Source organism: Pseudonaja textilis, chromosome 17, assembly GCF_049901715.1.
Source record: "Pseudonaja textilis isolate UNSWEBS1 chromosome 17, rPseTex1.2, whole genome shotgun sequence".
In the NCBI taxonomy this organism is placed as follows: Eukaryota; Metazoa; Chordata; class Lepidosauria; order Squamata; family Elapidae; genus Pseudonaja; species Pseudonaja textilis.
This window is the reverse complement of record NC_142006.1, coordinates 2,473,636-2,492,187: the sequence shown is the minus strand read 5'-3', so window position 1 is coordinate 2,492,187 and position 18,552 is coordinate 2,473,636. Positions and strand designations below refer to the sequence as shown.

At 43.8% G+C, this 18,552-nt stretch overlaps 1 protein-coding gene across 1 annotated transcript in view; it reads left to right on the top strand.

The window, feature by feature from the left end:
• DENND1A (DENN domain containing 1A) overlaps nt 1–18,552 on the top strand; it is a 189,429-nt gene that overhangs the window by 35,370 nt on the left and 135,507 nt on the right. Inside the window, 1 exon segment of the mRNA XM_087914391.1 lies at nt 3,387–3,430. Coding sequence (XP_087770517.1) covers nt 3,387–3,430 — 44 coding nt within the window.

Here is an 18,552-nt window from a genome sequence, read left to right as displayed (position 1 = left end):
CCCACTCTGGGTTCCCCAGGCCACCTGATAGAACCACATCCCCAGGGCTTTCTGAAAGAGCGTTAGAATGGGGGAGGGGAGTTTAATCTTGGGGGAGGGGTGATGTTCCAGAGAGAGAGGGAGAAGGCCCTTTTGTGGGGTCCCACCAGATAGATCTCCTTAGGAACGGTACCTGCAACATTTCTTGCTTCCTACTCTAGTGGGTTGGGTGGATGTGACCAGCAAGAGATGGCCCCTCAGATAACCTGGTCCCAAGTCAGGAAGGTCTTTAAAGGGGACAATCAGCACCTTGAATTACTGGTGGGCAAACCCCAAGGCATGAGAAAAAGAACCTAAAGGGTGGGTTAGGACCACACAGTCTGAATCTGCTCATCCACCCACCCATCTAAACATCCATCCATCCAACCCATCCATTCAACTGTCTAACTGGTAGAACCACGTCTCCAGGGCTTTCTGAAAGAGCGTTAGAATGGGGGAGGGGAGTTTAATCCATCCATCCATCCATCTACCCTTCCAAATGTCCATCCACCCCATTCATCAATGCTTCCAAGCATCCATCTATCCATCTACCCTTCCAAACCTCCATCCAACTATCCATCCATCCATCCAAGCATCCATCCATCCATCCATCCATCTACCCTTCCAAACATCCATCCACCCTTCCATCCAAGCATCCATCCATCCATCCATCCATCTACCCTTCCAAACATCCATCCACCCTTCCATCCATCCATCCATCCATCCATCCATCCATCCATCCATCCATCCATCCATCCATCAATGCTTCCAAGCATCCATCCACCCATCCAAGTATCCATCTATCCGTCCACCCATCCATCCAAGCATCCATCCATCCATCTACCCTTCCAAATGTCCATCCACCCCTCCTTCCTTCCATCTATCCATCCACCCATCCTTGGACAAATACTCACGTTGATGGAATTTCTCTTTTTTCCTGCTGTTTTTCTGTTTTTTTTTCTCTCTTCCTCAATAATCTCTCCCCCTCCCCCCACCCTCTCCTGGCCAAATGAACAGCTAAAGGACCACTGTCCTCTTGGAAAGTCTAACTGCAGATTCCATGCCTTCGCTTGTTCTTAAACACGTCCCGTACATTTTGAATTCGCTGTTGACCCCAGGAGTGGGAATTCTACATCTGATAAAAAAATCGGGACCTGCCCCTGAACCAATTTATTAGCAAAACTTCCTTTGCCTACGAAAGAGCGAGGGTGGGACTTCTTTTTTTAAAATACAAAATGTATAATATACGTATCATAAAATGCATCCATTACCATGCCAGCTTCGATTCAGGGAACAGGAGAAGAATTGAGCAGTGAAGATTATTTACAAAGATTCCACTGCAACGATCAAAACTTGCAGAAACAATTTTTTTAAATTCAGTTTTTCTTTTTTCCGCAACAGCAAAAGCATCTGGTTAACACAGTGTGCCTTGTGCAGGAAGCCTAGCGGACGGCATGATGTTCACAATTGTGCGCCCAAATGTTGCTCTGACAGCAAGCTCCTTCTTCAAAAATGACAACTTCCCAACCAAATGCGAGATTTTTTTCCTCCCCCGCCCTCTATTATTACTGTAATTAAAAATTACACTCGTAATACGGAACCTGGCAATCGGAGGGATTTGCTTCAGGAAAAGCAGATGGTTGTGGCAAGGTTGTTTTGAGATGATTTGTCATAAGAATTATTTCTGTCTGCGTTTGTGGGTTGGTTTTTTTTTTGGTTTTTTTTTTGCTGCTTCTGTTCTGTTTAATACAATTAAACCTGCTCAGAAATGCTGCTTGTGGTGTTGTGCAATGTGGCACATGGTTTACTCCAGAAAGAGGGGTGAAAGAATGAAGGGCTATAAACAGGATTAAAAGTTCCCTATGGCTCAAGAGGCTTGCAGTAACTTTAATTTGTCCTTTATTGATAGATTTTTTTCCTGCTCTCTATCTATCTTTTCTCTCTCTCTTCTCTCTCTCTTTTTCTTCCTTCTCTCTTTTCTCTCATTCTTTTTCTTTTCTCTCATTCTCTCTCTTATTTTTTCTCCTTTCTCTCTCTCTCTTTCTCTAATCTTTTCTCTCTTTCTTTTTTCTCTCTTTTCCTCTATCTCTTTCCCTTTTCCTTCTCTCTCTTTTCTCTCATACTTTCTTTTCTCTCATTCTCTCTCTTATTTTGTTCCCTTCTCTCTCTCTTCTCTCATAATCTTTCTCTTTCTTTTCTTTTCTCTTCTCTATCTCTTTCTCTTTTCTCTCATATTTCTCTCTCATTCTCTCTCTTACTTTCTTTTTCTGTCTCTCTCTATCTTTCTCTTTCTTTTCTCTTCTCTATCTCTTTCCCTTTCCTTCTCTCTCTTTCTCTCATACTTTCTTTCTCTATTCTGTTCTTATTTTGTTCTCTCTCTCTCTCTCTTCTTTCCCTGTTCTCTCTTTCTTTTTCTCTTTCCTTCTCTTTTCTCTGAAATCTGTTTCTTTTCTCTCATTCTCTCTTTTTTCATTCTCTTCTCTCTCTTCTCTTATATTCTCTCGTTCTCTCTGTCTGTTTTCTCATTCTCTTTCTTTCCTCTCTTTCTTTTCTCTTATTCTCGTCTTCTTTTCTCTCATACTCTTTTTTCCCATTATCTCTCATTCTTTTCCTCTTTCTCTTGTTTTCTTGCTTCTTCTTTCTTTTCTGGTTATCTTTTTCTTTTCTCTTATTCTTCTTATTTCTCCCCATTCTCTCTTGTCTCATTCTCTCTCTGTGTTTTTCTCTTCCCTCTCTTTCTCCCTTTTCTCTTTCTCTCCCTTCTCCCTCTCTCTCTCTCTCTCTGTTTTCTCTCATTCTCTCTCGTTCTCCCGTTCTCTCTCCCCAATCCGGCCTTTTTAAACCAGCCTTCTGACACAGCTCAATTCCTTTTCCATCCTTTATTATCAAAGAGTTGTAAAATTCCCCCCCCACCACTCCTAGGCCATGCCATTGTTCGGTAAATCCTCTCCCCCACTTCTGATTATAAAGTCTGCTCCTGTCATTCACCAAAAGAAACCACTGATAATGGAAAATAAAATAAAGAAAACACACCAACAGAACAAATGGAAGCACAATTGAAGCCACGCTCGCTTAGCAAACACAGCGCTGGGCTCCGTTTTTCCCTCCCTGCGTTCATTCATCTGCCGCTAAGCGTGGCGTTGCTGGCCTTAACATCCCCTCTTGGTCTTGGGGAAGGAGACCAAAAAGGCAAACTTGCAATGTCTCACCTTCCTGCTCTCTGCCTCTTCCTCCTCCTCCTCCTCCGCCTGACCTGGTTTGCATCTCCTGCCAAGGCCGCTATCATCTTCTGATCAAATATTAATGTGCGATTCTCTGCTTGCTCACCAATTCAAAGCCAATTAATATTATCTGTCAATTATTTACAGATGCTGAGGTGCGGAAACGATACCCGGAGGACTACAGAGACCAGGTTGGGCATGCATAATTATTTTTTTACACGACAAAATTCATTTGCCGGGTGGGAGGGAAGAGGGTGGGTGGGTTTGGACCTCTCAGGGTTGTTGTCTCCCCCACCCCTCCTCTTCCTCCCCTCCCCTCCCCAGGAAAAATCTGAGCAAAAGGAAACCCCCCCCCCCCCAATTTCTTACAAGATCCTCATCCACCCCACGTGTGGATGGGGGGGGGGGAGCCTGGACAAGAAAGTTTGTGGAGGGTCTCAGGGTGACCTTCCCCACGTAAGTAAATTTCTCGGGTGGGTGAATTTCACCTCTCTGGGTTCGGCATGTCACGTGGGTGCAGCCCCCGAGCCTTTATGGATTCAGGGGGCCTTGCTCCTTGGTTCCTCCCCCTTTGAACCTGCGGCGTAAAGAGGAGGAGGGGAGAAGGAGGGCGCCTGAGCGTGCAAAACGCCGTGGGAATTGTACAATTAGTGCCTGCAAGGAGAGGTGAAAAGCAACCGTGCGTCCGCAGGACCTCAAAGCTATTTCCCTCGGCGGTTCCCTCATTATAGAGCAGCGCAGGAGGAGGAGGGGGGGCGCGCGGAAGGTGGCTGTGTTTTCACACTGCTCGTACGCTGAGCCCCACTCGCTGGCTGGCTTCCTCTAGGGAAGCAAGCATCACCTGGGGGCAGGTGGGGGGGAGAAAGGAGCTTTCTCTGGGCCCGCCATGGCAACTAGCAAACACTGGGTCTCCCAGGCAAATTCATGTTTAATTGCTACCCAGTTGGACACACTCTCAAAAGGGGAAAGGAAAAAGAAAAATCCTTATCCTTTCCTGCACACATAGGCACCCTTTTAAGGGATCTTTCCCTCCGGCAGAAGGGATCTCTCCTTCCCTGCTGGCAGCCGTTCCCGGCGTTATGACCCTTGGGGGCACCTTCTTGGCAAGGCCGACACTTCAGCCCGGGGCCCAACTTCTCAGCGATGAATATTAATTATTATTATTTTTTCAAAGCAGCAGGCCGCATGGCATTTTTTGGCGAGGTTTATCGTAGCCCCTTCTGGCTGCTTCCTGGCGTGGCGTTGGGGGCCGAGCTGCAAAACACACAGTGCCCAAATAATTGTTAATAAATAGGTCCCCGAGTGCATTCACCAGTGTCGGGCCGGCATGCGCGAGGAAGGGCTGGGAAGCGTCTCTTGTGAAGTGCAGCCAGGTTAAAGGTCCCTCCGGCCTGGAGCTGTCAGTGGTGGCCGCGATCGATGGGTTATAAACCTGGTTCTCCCATGAAATATTTTTTTTCCCTTTAGGAAAACCACAGGCAACCCCTTTTTGTCACACCTTTGAGACTGATGAGGTATAGACTAAGCTTGGTATGTAGCAGTTAAAGGCATCAGGCTAGAAAATGCCTGCCTGGCTGGTTGACCTTTTGGACTTCAGAGACCACCAAACTCATCCTTTTAAATCCCGCGGACCAGAGACCCTGGGAAAATCCCCCCCCAAAAAAGTCTGCAGGGAAATTCCCCACCCCGTTTTCCTACCGATCGATCGTTCTTTATTTGGGATCGCAGGATACCGTCTCCCGCTCCGTTCTCAGGGGAAAGAGAGAGAGAAAGGGAGAGACTTTTGGCTTCATGCAAGGAAAACAGCAGAAGCAGCAGAAGTCTTTCTTTCTCTCCCCCAAACTCCGCCAGAAATGAGTCTTTGCAGCCTCTTGGAGCAGGAGGCCTTGCAGGGTCCCAAAGACTCATTTCTGGCGAAGTTTGGGGGAGAGGAAGAAAGACTTTGGCTGCTTTCCTTGCGTTCAGCCAAAAGCAGAAGAAGAAAGAAGCAGCCTGATGGACAGGACAGGCGCGTGGAGCGAGTGGGGCAAGTTTCCCCCTCCACCCTTTCCCCCCCCTCCTCACTACCTCATGTTGTTCACAATGCAAGCGGTGCAAGCCTTGTGTTCCCGCAGGCCATGTGGGCGGTACAGCCTTGTGTTCCCGTGCAGCCTAGATTAATTGCTGGGGGGGGGGTGCTTTAGGGGGGTGACATTTCTCCGCGGACCACCAAAATTTTCTCGTGGACCACCAGTGGTCCCTGGCCCATGGGTTGGCAACCACTGTTCTACTCTACCCCTCCACCCCTACTCCATCAGGAGACCCTATACCGGGGGTCTGCAACTTTAAACACCCAAAGAGCCATTTGGACCCGTTTCCCACAAAAAAGAAAACACCAGGACCCTCAAAACCTGGGTGGGTGTGGCCAACTCAATGTCACTCCCACCCAGTCACATGACACCCCCAGCCATGCCCACCCAGGATTTGTGGCTCCTGGTGAAATGGGTCTCTCTCCCTCCCTCCCTCTCATTTCTGTTTTCTGTGTTTTACCTTCTCAGGCGAAGCGAAAAGTGACTGGGAGGGGAGGACAAGGGGTGGGGCCAGCCAACAGGGAGTCACAGCAGAGGGCTCAAAGAGCCACATGCGGCTCTAGAGCCGTGGGTTGCCAACGCCTGCCCTATACCATTTTAGAGAAGTGGCTGTCCAGTGTTTTCTTAAAAGCCTCTAGGGATGAAGCATCCACAACACACACACACACACACACACACACACGCACACACAAAATACATTTAATGTACTTATTAAGCTTTTGTCAACCTCTGTCAGAGTATTAAGCTACCGTTACAGAGATCTCTGCTTTTATATAAAGCTTAGTAAGTACATTAAATGTACTTTTAAGTTCCGGAGATCACAGGATGTCTGTTTCTTCTTTTACAAGTATACCTGGAACTTGTATTTTTAGAATAGTTATATGTATGTATGTATGTATGTATGTTATTCAGCTTTGTTTGGGTATTTTCCCACGTCATTATAGTGGTGCTTTTAAAGTTGTAGCGACATTTCGGCAGAATCTCATCTGCCATCATCAGGCTTCTGTATACTGTTCGTCTGTGAGTCAGGCTTTCACAGCCGTTTCTGTTTTTAATTTGGTGCTAGCCTACTGCTGTGCCAGAATGGTTTTTTTCTTCATACTGATTGGTTGGAAGTCTTGGTCTGTGTTTATTGGTCTTGGAGTTTGCTGTGTTCTGCTCGATTGGTGTTTCTAATATCTTCTGTCTGTTTTGTAGCGGGGTTTTTTTTTGTCTTGATTGGCTGGCAACATTGTGTTCCTGTATTGGAGGCCTTTAGTGTGGTTTGGCTTTGGGTGAATGGCCGGCTATCATTTATTAGGAAGCTAGGTTTCATCTGGGTGGCTGGTTGGGGTGTGTTTGAGCTGGAGGTATTGGGGTGGGGTGGGGGTCTGTTTGTGCCCAGGTGTTTGTTTGGCTTGTGGTGTAGAGATTTTTTTGTTTGTGAGTACAGGCTTTCAGATAATTGACAGTCTGGTGGAGTCATCTCTTCTATTCATGCTTTCAGATCTTTTTTCAATCTCTGTGGCTTCTCTGATTATTCTGTAGCTGGGGTTTTCTATAGTGGGTAGGGTTTGGGTGCCATCGAAATCGATGCTATGACCCGTGGCTTCCATGTGTTGGACTAGTGAGGAAGTGTGTTCCAGCTTTTTTTACTGCATTTTTGTGTTTATCCAGGCGGGTACTTATTCTTCTATTGGTCTGTCAGAGCATTAGCATTTCCTATATTATCATTGTTATGATTATTAACACGCTCTGATGCTAAGGAGCTGTACTCCCCCTCCCCAACTGAAAAGAAATCTCTTCCAAATGCAAAACACAAGCAGAGGAGAGGAATTTCAGTTTCAGTTTTAGTTTCATAGCACCAAGCAGCTTTAGTACAGAACAGTGGAGCTAAGCCACGCCCAGGCTCCTTGCTGTCTCCTTCTTGCTCACACAGCACATACGGCTTCAGTTTCCAAACAGCCCTCCACTCTCTCACACACTGACAGGACGCTAGCCAGATGAATACCGATGGATGCTGGTAGTCAGAGGCAGAATTCTTTCCCCCTAAAAAACTAAGCCCGATCATATAGTTTTGTAGCAAAGCACGGGGATCGAGCTAGTTTATTATACTTTAAAAGGCTTCTCTAGCTTATACCAACCCTGCGTTGGTGCCCTCAACTTTCTCACAAACAGGCCTATCCCAACGGCCTTGTCTGAGAGTTCAGGGGAACCCCCCCAAAAGAAGCTTTTCCTCCCAATAATTTAATTCAAGTCATGTCAGGAGATAATAATAGTAGCCGTGGGATGGGATTTGGTTTTTCCAATCTCCCCAAGTAGTCGGTAATTCAGGCTTGTCCCTTTGGGTTCAAATGAAATTTCAGGGCTATCTCAAGAGAAGACCAAGTGATGCGGGTTTAAGCTGGATCCCACCGGGGCAGGAATGGCCCCGAGTTCACCTTTTGGGATATAACCATTTAAATACGGGTACTCCTCTACTTAACGACCGCAATGGAGCCCCAAATTCCTGTTAAGTGAGACATTTGTTAAGTGAGTTTTCCCGACATTTCCTGCCACCATTGTTCAGTGAATCATTGCGATTGATAAGTTAGTAAGCTGGTTGTTAAGCGAACCTGGCTTCCTCACTGACTTTGCTCATCACAAGGTCACCAGGACAATGCAACCGTCGTAAATAGGAGTCGGTTGCCAAGCGTCTGAATTTTGATCACGTGAAAAACGGTCACAAATTACTTTTTTTCAGTGCTGTTGGAACTTTGAACAGACACTAAATCATCATCATCTTCTTCTAATGACCCCATAATCCTTTCCGGGATGGAGTCTGGTCTGGGCAACTGAATCGAGTTATTAGTGTTTACTGGCCGGATGCCTTTCCTGTTGACAGTGTGGAGTTTTTTTTCCAGCAGATGTATTCCCAGTGTGCCCAGAGAGGGGAAATATCTGCCTCTACCTAGGATTGAACTCACAGCCTCCTGATCGTGAGGTGATTTGAATGGTCACTAAATGAACTCTTGTAAGTTGATGACTACCTGTATAGAGAGAGGGAGAGTGTGTGTTTTTGTGCAAAGAAGGAAGCAACCTAGAGAATTAGAATAGAATAGAAATTCTTTATTGGCCAAGTGTGATTGGACACACAAGGAATTTGTCTTTGGTGCAAATGCTCTCAGTTGTACATAAAAGAAAAGATACTTTCATCAAGAGTCAAGAATCATCAGGTACAACACTTAATGATAGTCATAGGGTACAATAAGAATAGAATAGGAAAGAATACAGTAGAGTAGAGTAGAGTAGAATAGAGTAGAGTAGAGTAGAGTAGAGTATAGAATAGAATATAGAATAGAATAATATAGAGTAGAATAATATAGAATAGTATAATATAGTATAGTACAGTACAGTACAGTACAGTATAGTATAGAATAAGAGTAAAATAATAAGAACAGAATAGAATTCTTTATTGACCAAGTGTGATTGGACACACAAGGAATTTGTCTTGGTGCAGATGCTCTCAGTGTACATAAAAGAAAAGATACATTTGTTAAGAATCATCAGGTACAACTTTTAATGATAGTCACGGGGTACAATAAGCAATCAAATCATACTAGGAAACAGTCAATAAAAATCATTAGGATACAAGCGACAAAGTTACAGCCATACAGTCACAAGTGGGAGCGGATGGGTGATAAGGAGTGATGAGGTTAATAGTAATTCAGACTTAGTAAATAGTTGGACAGCGTTGAAGGAATTTGTTTAGCAGAGGGATGGCGTATGGGGAAAAACTCTCCTTGTGTCTCGTTGTTCTGGTGTGCAGGGCTCTATAGCGTCGTTTTGAGGGAAGGAGTTGAAACAGTTTCTATCCGGGATGTGAGGGGTCTGTAGATATTTTCACAGCCCTCTTTTTGACTTGCACAGTATACGGGGTCCTCAATTGAAGGCAGGTTGGTAGCCATTGTTTTTTCTGCAGTCCTAATTATCCTCTGAAGTCTGTGTCTGTCCTGTTGGGTTGCAGAACCAAACCAGACAGTTATAGAAGTGCAGATGACGGACTCAATGACTAGAGCACCTCCCACCTACCCCGCCCCCATCTCTGCAAAATGTCCAAGATTGGGGACTCTGCCCGGTCCCAAGAGAAGGCTCCCCTATCCAACAGGGTGGATAAAGCCAACTCAAGACAACCCCCCTCACCTCATTAGCCCCGAAGCCCCTTCCTCTATATTCCCTTCCTCTCCCCAGCCTAAATTCCCGAGTGGTTGTTTGGACATCCAGCGCGGTTTCACGTGCGTTCTTCTGATCAGGGTTACAGGCGCGCAAACCTTTCCATTCTGGACGTCTTTTGTATCTTGTCATAAATTATGGTGCTTTTTTTAAAAAAAAAAAAAAGAAGGGGAAAGAAAAGAAAGAAAGAAGTGGAAGCGTAGACTGACATCTGTGGATGGATAATGATCGGCAGCCTCTCGGCTCTGCTTAAGCCACAAAGCTAGCTTGGAAGCGAGTTAAGAAGAAAGAGAGAATGGATGAAAAAAGGGGTTTTTTAAAAGAAATAACGCCGTTCCAGAGATGCTTTTCCTGATGTTCACCCCCCCTTGTCGGCCTGGCACGATAATCCCTTTTGATCTGGGGTCTTAATTGTCTGCTCGAGATAAATGGGCAATGAAAGATAATCAGTTTCATATTTTTTTTCCTTCTGTTTTGCTTCTCATTTAGAGGAGGAATAAATTCTCTCTCTCTCTCTCTCTCTCTCTCTCTCTCTCTCTCTCTCTCTCTCTCTCTCTCTTTCTCTCTCTCTTTCTTTCTCTCTCTCTCTTTTTTTCTCTCTCTTTCCAAGGTGGCCAGAAAAATTGCGTTCTATTTTTATGAAAAGGTTTCTCGTTTATTTTAAACCTTCTTGGGTTTTCGATAAAGCGTTCCCTGCTTTAGGGGAAACGTAATCTGAAATGTAAATGTGTTTGAGTGTGTGTTTGTGTGTGTGTGTGGAGGACACACAGGAAAGGGGGGCGGGTGCTAATGAGATGGACAGCTTCATTGCAGAATCCGGAGGGCCATTGTAAACGCCCCCCCTCCAAATCCTTTAGTCTTTTCCCCCCACCTTCTTAAAAAAAATGAATTTTAGCCTACCAAATAGTCAGGTGGCCTTATTAAAAGCAACCCTCATTCACATCTCACTCGTTATTTTGTTTTTAAAGTGTTTAGCATCGAAACTCAAGAGAAGTACAGGAGATTGATTTCAAGACCGAACGTTTGTATTATGCGTGCAAAGTGTCAAAAAAAAAAAACCACACAGAGTTTCTAGTCCTTTACATAAATACACATTTCTCTTTCAGAGTTACAAATGCACACTTGGAAGAGGGATGCAAAATATGTTTGCACAAAGGTTGCCGTATGAGCTAGGTATGAATATTACTGTAGTTAAAGCCCCCTCTTAGGAAGGCTCACAATGCCGGAGTTCAACCACTGAAATTATTTAAATTACAATTTTGTAATTCGGCAGGTCCTTATGTGGTGTTGCTTTCCAGCGTTCAGGCCGGTGAAAGGCATAAAATAATGTTCCACCACCCAACTATCATTTAGGGATATTCAAAGCTTGACAAAAGGCCCCAAAGAAAGGAAAACTAGAGAAGCAAATGCATTCAATCTCATTTTCTCCTCTGACTTTAATTTCAGGCTTTAATAACACCACTTGTTAGGGTAGCGATTGAAAAAGTTGATAAACAAGAAAGAACTCTTGAGGTTTTAACGAGGGTTGGCTCCTTTCTCCTATTCTGTGGCCTTTTTTTTTCCTGAGAGAAATCTAATCCTGTTGGCTCATTGACTTCATTAAAAAAAAATATGGGTTGAAATGTCACCTTTTCCAAACTTAAAATTATTTGAAAATAAACCCGTTTGGCTTGCGTATTGTGGTCTTGAATTTTTAAACTTCTCCCACTGTACTTTATTGCAAGTTGATTGTAGTCTGAGGACTTATAAAAAGCAGGGAGAGAGGGAGGGAAGGAAGGAAAGAAGGAAGGAAAAGAAAAAGGAAGTAAGGAAAGAAAAGAAGAAGAGGAAGGAAGGAAAGAAAGAAAGATAAGGAAAGAAAAGAGGAAGAGGAAGGAAGGAAAGAAAGAAAGCGAAGGGAAAGAAGGAAGGAAGAAGGAAAGAAAGGAAGGAGGAAGAGGAAGGAAGGAGAAGGGAGGGAAGGAAATAAAAGGAGAAAGGAAGGAAGGAAAGAAAAGAGAAGGGAGGGAGAGAAGGAAGGAAATAAAGAGAAAGAGGACAGAAAAGCGGAGGGACAAAGGAAAGAAAAGAGGAAGGAAGGAAGGAAAGAAGGAAGGAAGGAAAAGAAAAAGGAAGTAAGGAAAGAAAAGAGGAAGAGGAAGGAAGGAAAGAAAGAAAGAATAAGGGAAGGAAGGAAGGAGGAAAGGAAGGAAAGAAAAGAGAAAGAGGAAGGAAGGAGAAGGGAGGCAAGGAAGGAAAGAAAAGAAAAATAAGGAAAGAAAAGAGGAAGAGGAAGGAAGGAAAGAAAGAAAGAAGGGAAAGAAGGAAGGAACGAAGGAAAGAAAGGAAGGAAAGGAAGGAGGAAGAGGAAGGAAGGAGAAGGGAGGGAAGGAAATAAAAGGAAAAAGGAAGGAAGGAAAGAAAAGAGAAGGGAGGGAGAGAAGGAAGGAAATAAAAGAGAAAGAGGAAGGAAAAGCGGAGGGAACAAAGGAAAGAAAAGAGGAAGGAAGGAAGGAAGAAGGAAGGAAAAGAAAAAGGAAGTAAGGAAAGAAAAGAGGAAGAGGAAGGAAGGAGAAGGGAGGCAAGGAAGGAAAGAAAAGAAAAATAAGGAAAGAAAAGAGGAAGAGGAAAGAAGGAAAGAAAGAGAAGGGAAAGAAGGAAGGAACGAAGGAAAGAAAGGAAGGAGGAAGAGGAAGGAAGGAGAAGGGAGGGAAGGAAATAAAAGGAAAAAGGAAGGAAGGAAAGAAAGAAAAGAGAAGGGAGGGAGAGAAGGAAGGAAATAAAAGAGAAAGAGGAAGGAAAACCGGAGGGAACAAAGGAAAGAAAAGAGGAAGGAAGGAAGGAGAGAGGAAGGAAGGAAAGAAGAAAGGAAGGAAGATACGGTTTCCATGTCATGCTGCAGCAAATCTCCCACATTATCCCGTACCATTATTTCCTTTTTTCTCTTCCAATTCTTTGACGGATCCTTCCTTTCTTATGTACAAAGCATTGTTTTATATATGCTCCATCTGCTTAGTTTGCAACACGATGACAGCCTGTCAACACATCGAACAATCAAGTAGTGGAGAGTCTTCATTTCAGCAGGACTTCCTTGAGAAAATTTGCTTCGCGGTTGGGTTTTTGGATCGTTCGGAGTTGGCTGCCCCGGGGATCAGACTGTCCCACCTGGGTTGAAAAAAATAAAAATACGAGACATGAAAAGTGGAATGAATGGATCCCTCCCGGGCGGGGAGAGGAAGGGAGATTTTTGAAGGAAACATGGTTCTCTCCAGAAAGCTGAAGGTGAACTGACCCTGCAAGAGAGGTGGGCGAAGGAGAGACGAAAGAGTTGGATCATCTATGGCTCAGGTTTGGCAGGAAGTTGGTTCTTGGTCTCCCAAACCTTCTTTGAAAGGAGAGGAACGTCTCATTTCCTGCAAGGTTCTCTCAGAAGATGGCTTGCAGGACAGAAGACCCCGAAGAGAAGGATTTTCTCTTTGTCTCCTGCTCCCTACACAGAGAGGGTTAATTCTGACACCTACCTTGCTCCACCTTGCAGTTTCCACACGCTGTCCGTCTTTCCCTGAAGGCGCCACCAGGTTAAAACGCAACACCACTTCTTCGTAGCCGGCTGGTTTTCCATCTTACTCTTCACCCTGGTCTCTTCTTCGTGGCTCAAGACAGATGCTGACAATCAGGCCTTAGGATTAGCTTATTCCTCAAAGACTTTTCGCTCGTTATGATCCTCGGAGTGTAGAAAAAGCAGTTATTCCTTCTGGGGGTGGGGGTGGGGAAAGGCATTTATCCGTATGAAGTCTCCCAAAAAAAATATGCATCCTGCCCGTTTTCACCGAACCTTGACGGAATCTCCATCAGGGTTTTGAGTTCATTGCTTTAAACAAAAAACTGATTTGGACTCAGTGAATTGATCATCTAATAAACGAAAAGGGACAAATCTCTCTCCCCCGCGCCCCCGTTTTCAAGGGACCCAATTCTTCTATTAAATTTACAAAAGGAGAGACAATTAAAAAATAGAAGAAGCTGCTTTTATTTTATTTATCTTTTCACTGAAGAGAGAAAAGAAGGATGTTCTCCGAGGACCCATTGGCTTTGGTTCAGTTGTCTATCTATCTATCTATCTATCTATCTATCTATCTATCTATCTATCTCTATCTAACTATCTCTATGTATCTTATCTCTCTCTATCTATCTATACCTATCTCTCTCTCACTCTCTCTCTCTATATCTATCATCTATTTCGATAACTATAACTATCTATCTCCATCTATTTCTATCTCTCTCTCTATCTCTCTCTCTCTATCTATCTATCTATCTATCTATCTATCTATCTATCTATCTATCTATCTATCTATCTCTATCTCTATCTATCTTATCTCTATCTCTCTATCTTTCTATACCTGTCTCTCTCTCACTCTCTCTCTCTATATCTATATCTATCATCTATTTCGATATCTATATCTATCTATCTCCATCTATCTCTATCTCTTATCTTTTTCTATCTCTATCTCTATCTAACTATCTCTATCTTATCTCTATCTCTCTATCTATACCTATCTCTCTCTCACTTTCTCTCTCTATATCTATATCTATCATCTATTTTGATAACTATATCTATCTATCTCCATCTATCTCTATCTCTATCTTTTTCTATATCTATCTATCTATTTATCTATCTATCTATCTATCTATCTATCTATCTATCTATCTATCTATCTATCTATCTATTTCATCTATCTATCTATTTCATCTATCTATCTATCTATCTATCTATCTATCTATCTATCTATCTATCTATCTATCTATCTCATCTATCTATCTATCTATCTATCTATCTATCTATCTATCTATCTATCTATCTATATCTAATCTCTCTCTCTCTCTCTCTCTCCCCCTATATATATATATATGTGTGTGTGTGTGTGTGTGTGTGTATCTCTATCTATCTATCTATCTATCTATCTATCTATCTATCTATCTATCTATCTATCTATCTATCTATCTCTATCTATCATCTACCTACCTACCTACCTACCTACCTACCTGGCTGTCTTTCATTGCTGCTTTTTTAGAGCCTTTTATGGCTTTTACATACCTAATTGAGGAGGCTTTGAATGCTCCCCCGCCTCCCCTCGCACTGGCTTCCCTGACTGAGTTTCTCTTTTATTTGCTGATTAACTGAGGCTTTCTGGCATCAGCTGCTGTATCCTTGTTTAAGACCCTCTAGCTTAGTCAGCCGTGGGCAATCAGCCTTGCCTTCCTGATTTCTAGTCCTCTAAAAGTTTTAAAAAAAACAAAAAACAGGGGAAAAAAAACTCCCAGTGTGAATCACTCTTGCAGCCCATGAAGAATCTTTGCAGACTCTTCAGCTCGGCCTTATTATTCCAACTTCCCTTTTGAATAGCTTATCTGTGAGTCACTCTTTCCACCCTGCTGAATTATCCCTTCACATGCCAGCTCCACCAACACGCAGCTGTGCACACAGGTTGCCAACACGGGTGGCTGTGGATTGCTCTGGGGTGAGCTTCCGACTTACCTAGAGTTTGCATCCAACTGTCTCCCCAAAAAAGGCAGACACTTCGGGGAGAGGGCATGTGCCCATGCGGGGATTTGCATACTTGCCTGTTTTAAAAGCCTTAAGGGGCTTGTGATGGGACCTGCTAAAACGCACACTCCATACACACAGCGACAACAAAACGAAGCCAAATCAAAACAATGCATTTCCAAGACACTCCAGAAAAGGTACTTAGCCTCTCAAAAGGCTAATTAAATTATTCAGAAATAAAATCCAGTTTAAAGTTGTAATTGGCATAATTAAGGAATTTTAAGCAGGCTACAAATAAGAGCGGCATAATTCCATCGGGAGAAAGCTGCCAAAACGGAAGAAGCACCAGCAGCAGCCAGTTTTGGCAGGAGCCCAGCTGATTTTTATATACACACACACACACACACACACACACACACACACACACACACACACACACACACATATTTCTCCCCTTCTCCTTTCGATAGCTTTGCAAGATTTAACGAGTAACCGTGAGCATCCCAGCTATTGTTTTATAACGTTGAGCTGAGAACCTGGCTGCAGGTTTTAATTGAGCTGTGGGTTTAATCCGCTGCAGGTTTCATTGGCAGTTTAAATATGGGACATGTCTGAATTTGGAGTGGCTGTGATGAAAGTTACTTGCTGTGTGTGAACGACTCAGCGAGTCCATTTTTGCAGAACCATGGTAAGAACTCCATGGTTGTTGTGGCCCACTAGACTCGGACAGTGAGGAGGTTGGAGAGAAACGTGGGCCAGTCCTGGAGTCTGGGGAAGGCTCGGACGAGGGCTCTGCATCGGAGGCAGAGATGGGGCCAGGGCCGTCCGACAGGTATCAGCTGCATTCGGAGTTGGAGATCAGTGGGGAAGAAGAACAGCTGGAGCCTGTTCCCAGTGTGCGTATGCACAGAGCTGCCAGGAGAAGGGAACAGCTAAGGAACAAGGGTCGACTCGGGAATAAAGCCACAGGTGGACATGAATGTCCCCTGCCATAGGGAATAAAGAGGAACGAAAGGGGAGTGGTGTTTGCAGGAGACAATTAGTTCGTTTAATTAGTGTGAAGATCTGTCCCTGACTTCTTGCCAAGTATTGTCTGCTACAGCGTGGCGTTTGGAAGCTATCGGCCTGGCAACTCTCCAGGCCTGATCAAGGTCGGCAATTGAGAAACCTCTTGAAAGACTGTTGGCCGGGACTTTGCTGGAGAGGAATTCCCTTTAACCTAAATAAAAAGGGTTTTATCGGGACGAGGAGTCGGCTTCGTGATCTTGGGAAACCTCGGTCAGAACAACAGTGGACAAACCTCTCAGTCCCCCTGTTTCAATCCTTTGCCTTTAAAAACTCAACCTTGCATTATGTGGGAGAGGATTCAAGCTATATTTTTTTAAGTTTAAAGAAGCCCCGTCAGGTAGAGTCCCAAAACTGGAAAAGAAGCAACTTGCAGAACCTCAAAAAGGAGGTTCTGCAAGTTCAAACTTTTCCTTCCAAAGAAGGGACAGTTTGGGTCAATCAGATTGTAATATTCTTCAGAGGAACCATCTGCTCAGGACTGAAGTTTGCTAGTTCAAGGTATTTTAGGCAATCGGATGTCTAATGGTTAATTAGCAAGATCAAACGGCGATGTAGAACAGGAGCGTGTAACTTTATTCAGACTGGCAAGAAGGGATATCCTTCCCAGCCGTGAATCTTTTATTTTTTTTTCAAAGTAAATTTTTATTCGTCATATTTCAAATTAAACCACCACATTTACACTCATTACAGCATTCAGGTTATGGTATTCGTCATATTGACACAATTGCTACTGTTCTATTATGTTATATAGTTTTTTTTCCTACTTTTAACATAACAATATTTAAAAATATATATGCAATACTTCCTCATTTTACTATATCTCCTACGTATTCTTCATGTAACAACTTTATGTCTGTTCTCTAATCATTGGTACCATACATTCCAGATCTTATAGTATTCCGTTTCTGATTTGACTTTTAACTCCATAGTTAACCTATCCATCTCTGCACACTCAAAGATCTTTCTTATTGTCATTACATCCGAGGGAGTGTCATCTTGTTTCCAGTTTTGAGCAAAGGCAATTCTGGCCACGGTTATTATATGTATCATTATATATTTTGCAGATATTTCGTTTTAGTATGCCCAATTAAAATCGTTCTGGTTTCATCTAAGTTTTTTGTTTAGTGGTTTCTTCTAACCAATGCTTTACTTTGAGCCAGTATTTCCTGTGGTCCACCGCATGTGAAAGTAAGTTCCTTGCTTATAGTTACATCTCCAGCATTTCGCTGATCCGTTTGGAAACATTTTGGCCAATCTCGCTGGGGGTAAATGGCAACGGTAGAATATTTTGTACAGCTTTTCTTTGTAGACAGCTGACATTGTTGACTTGAAACTTTTCTCCCACAATTTTTACCAGTGTTCAAATTCAATAGAATTCTGTTCTGTTCTGTTCTGTTCTACTCCACTCCACTCCACTCTTATATGTTCTGTATTCTGTTCTGTTCTACTCTAACTCTATCCATTCCATTCCATTGGATTCTATTCTTCCCTGTTCTGTATTCTGTTCTGTTCTATTCTATTACCCATTCTGTATTCTAATCTAATTCTATTCTAATTCTGCTCCAAATTCTATTATGTCCCGTCCTGTTTTGTTCTATTCTATTCTAACCTGTTCTGTATTCTGTTCTATTCTATTACCTGTACTGTACTCTATTCTAATTCTATTCTGTTCTGTTCCTGTTCTATTCTGTTCCCTGTTCTGTATTCTGTCCTAATTCTGTTCTTATTCTGTTCCAAATTCCCTTCCCTTCCATTCTATAGCTGTCTTTCCCCCAGCCCCTTCCACGTTCACTTGGATAATGCACCAAAACCTGTTCTGTAGCCCCTTCATTTCAGCACTAAGACTCACCAAAGCCATTTTTGAGCGGCCTCTAATGTTGGACTTAGGCACGGGAGCCAGCCCGTAGCCAAGACAGCTCTCATGCCGGCTCTCCAGCTGTTTTTAAGGGATGAAGGAAGGCAGCAGCTGGAAACTCAATGCCAGCCACACCTGCCCGTCTTCCCCGAGAAGGCCATGGTTTCGGAGTTTAGCTAAACATGCTCGACTAATCCCAACCGTCGGAGGGTGGGGGGGGGAAGTGGCGTCCTCTGTCGAAATACGCATCTCGGCCCCGAGGCAAAAACCAGTCCTGCAGAAGTGAAACCTGGGCCCTCTCCATTTTAGCTCCCCCTTTTTTTGGAGGTGGGGGGCCTCGGGAGAGAGGTGGGGTGGAGGGGCTGGAGAGAAGCAGAATTTGCATTCAGGTCTTTGATTGGGAGCTTTGAAAAGAGGTTGGAGAACAAGCCAAGCTTGTCTGCTCAGAATGAAGAACCTATAGGAGAATCCTTGAATGACCTAACCAGGGTGTGATATGTGTGTGTGTGGGGGTGTGTGTGTGTGTGTAAAAGGGGAGGTGGATGAAAGGGCCTCAGCTCAGGCGAACGGTGGGTAGGGGGGGAGCCAGGGGGGAGGAGAAGGGAGGGA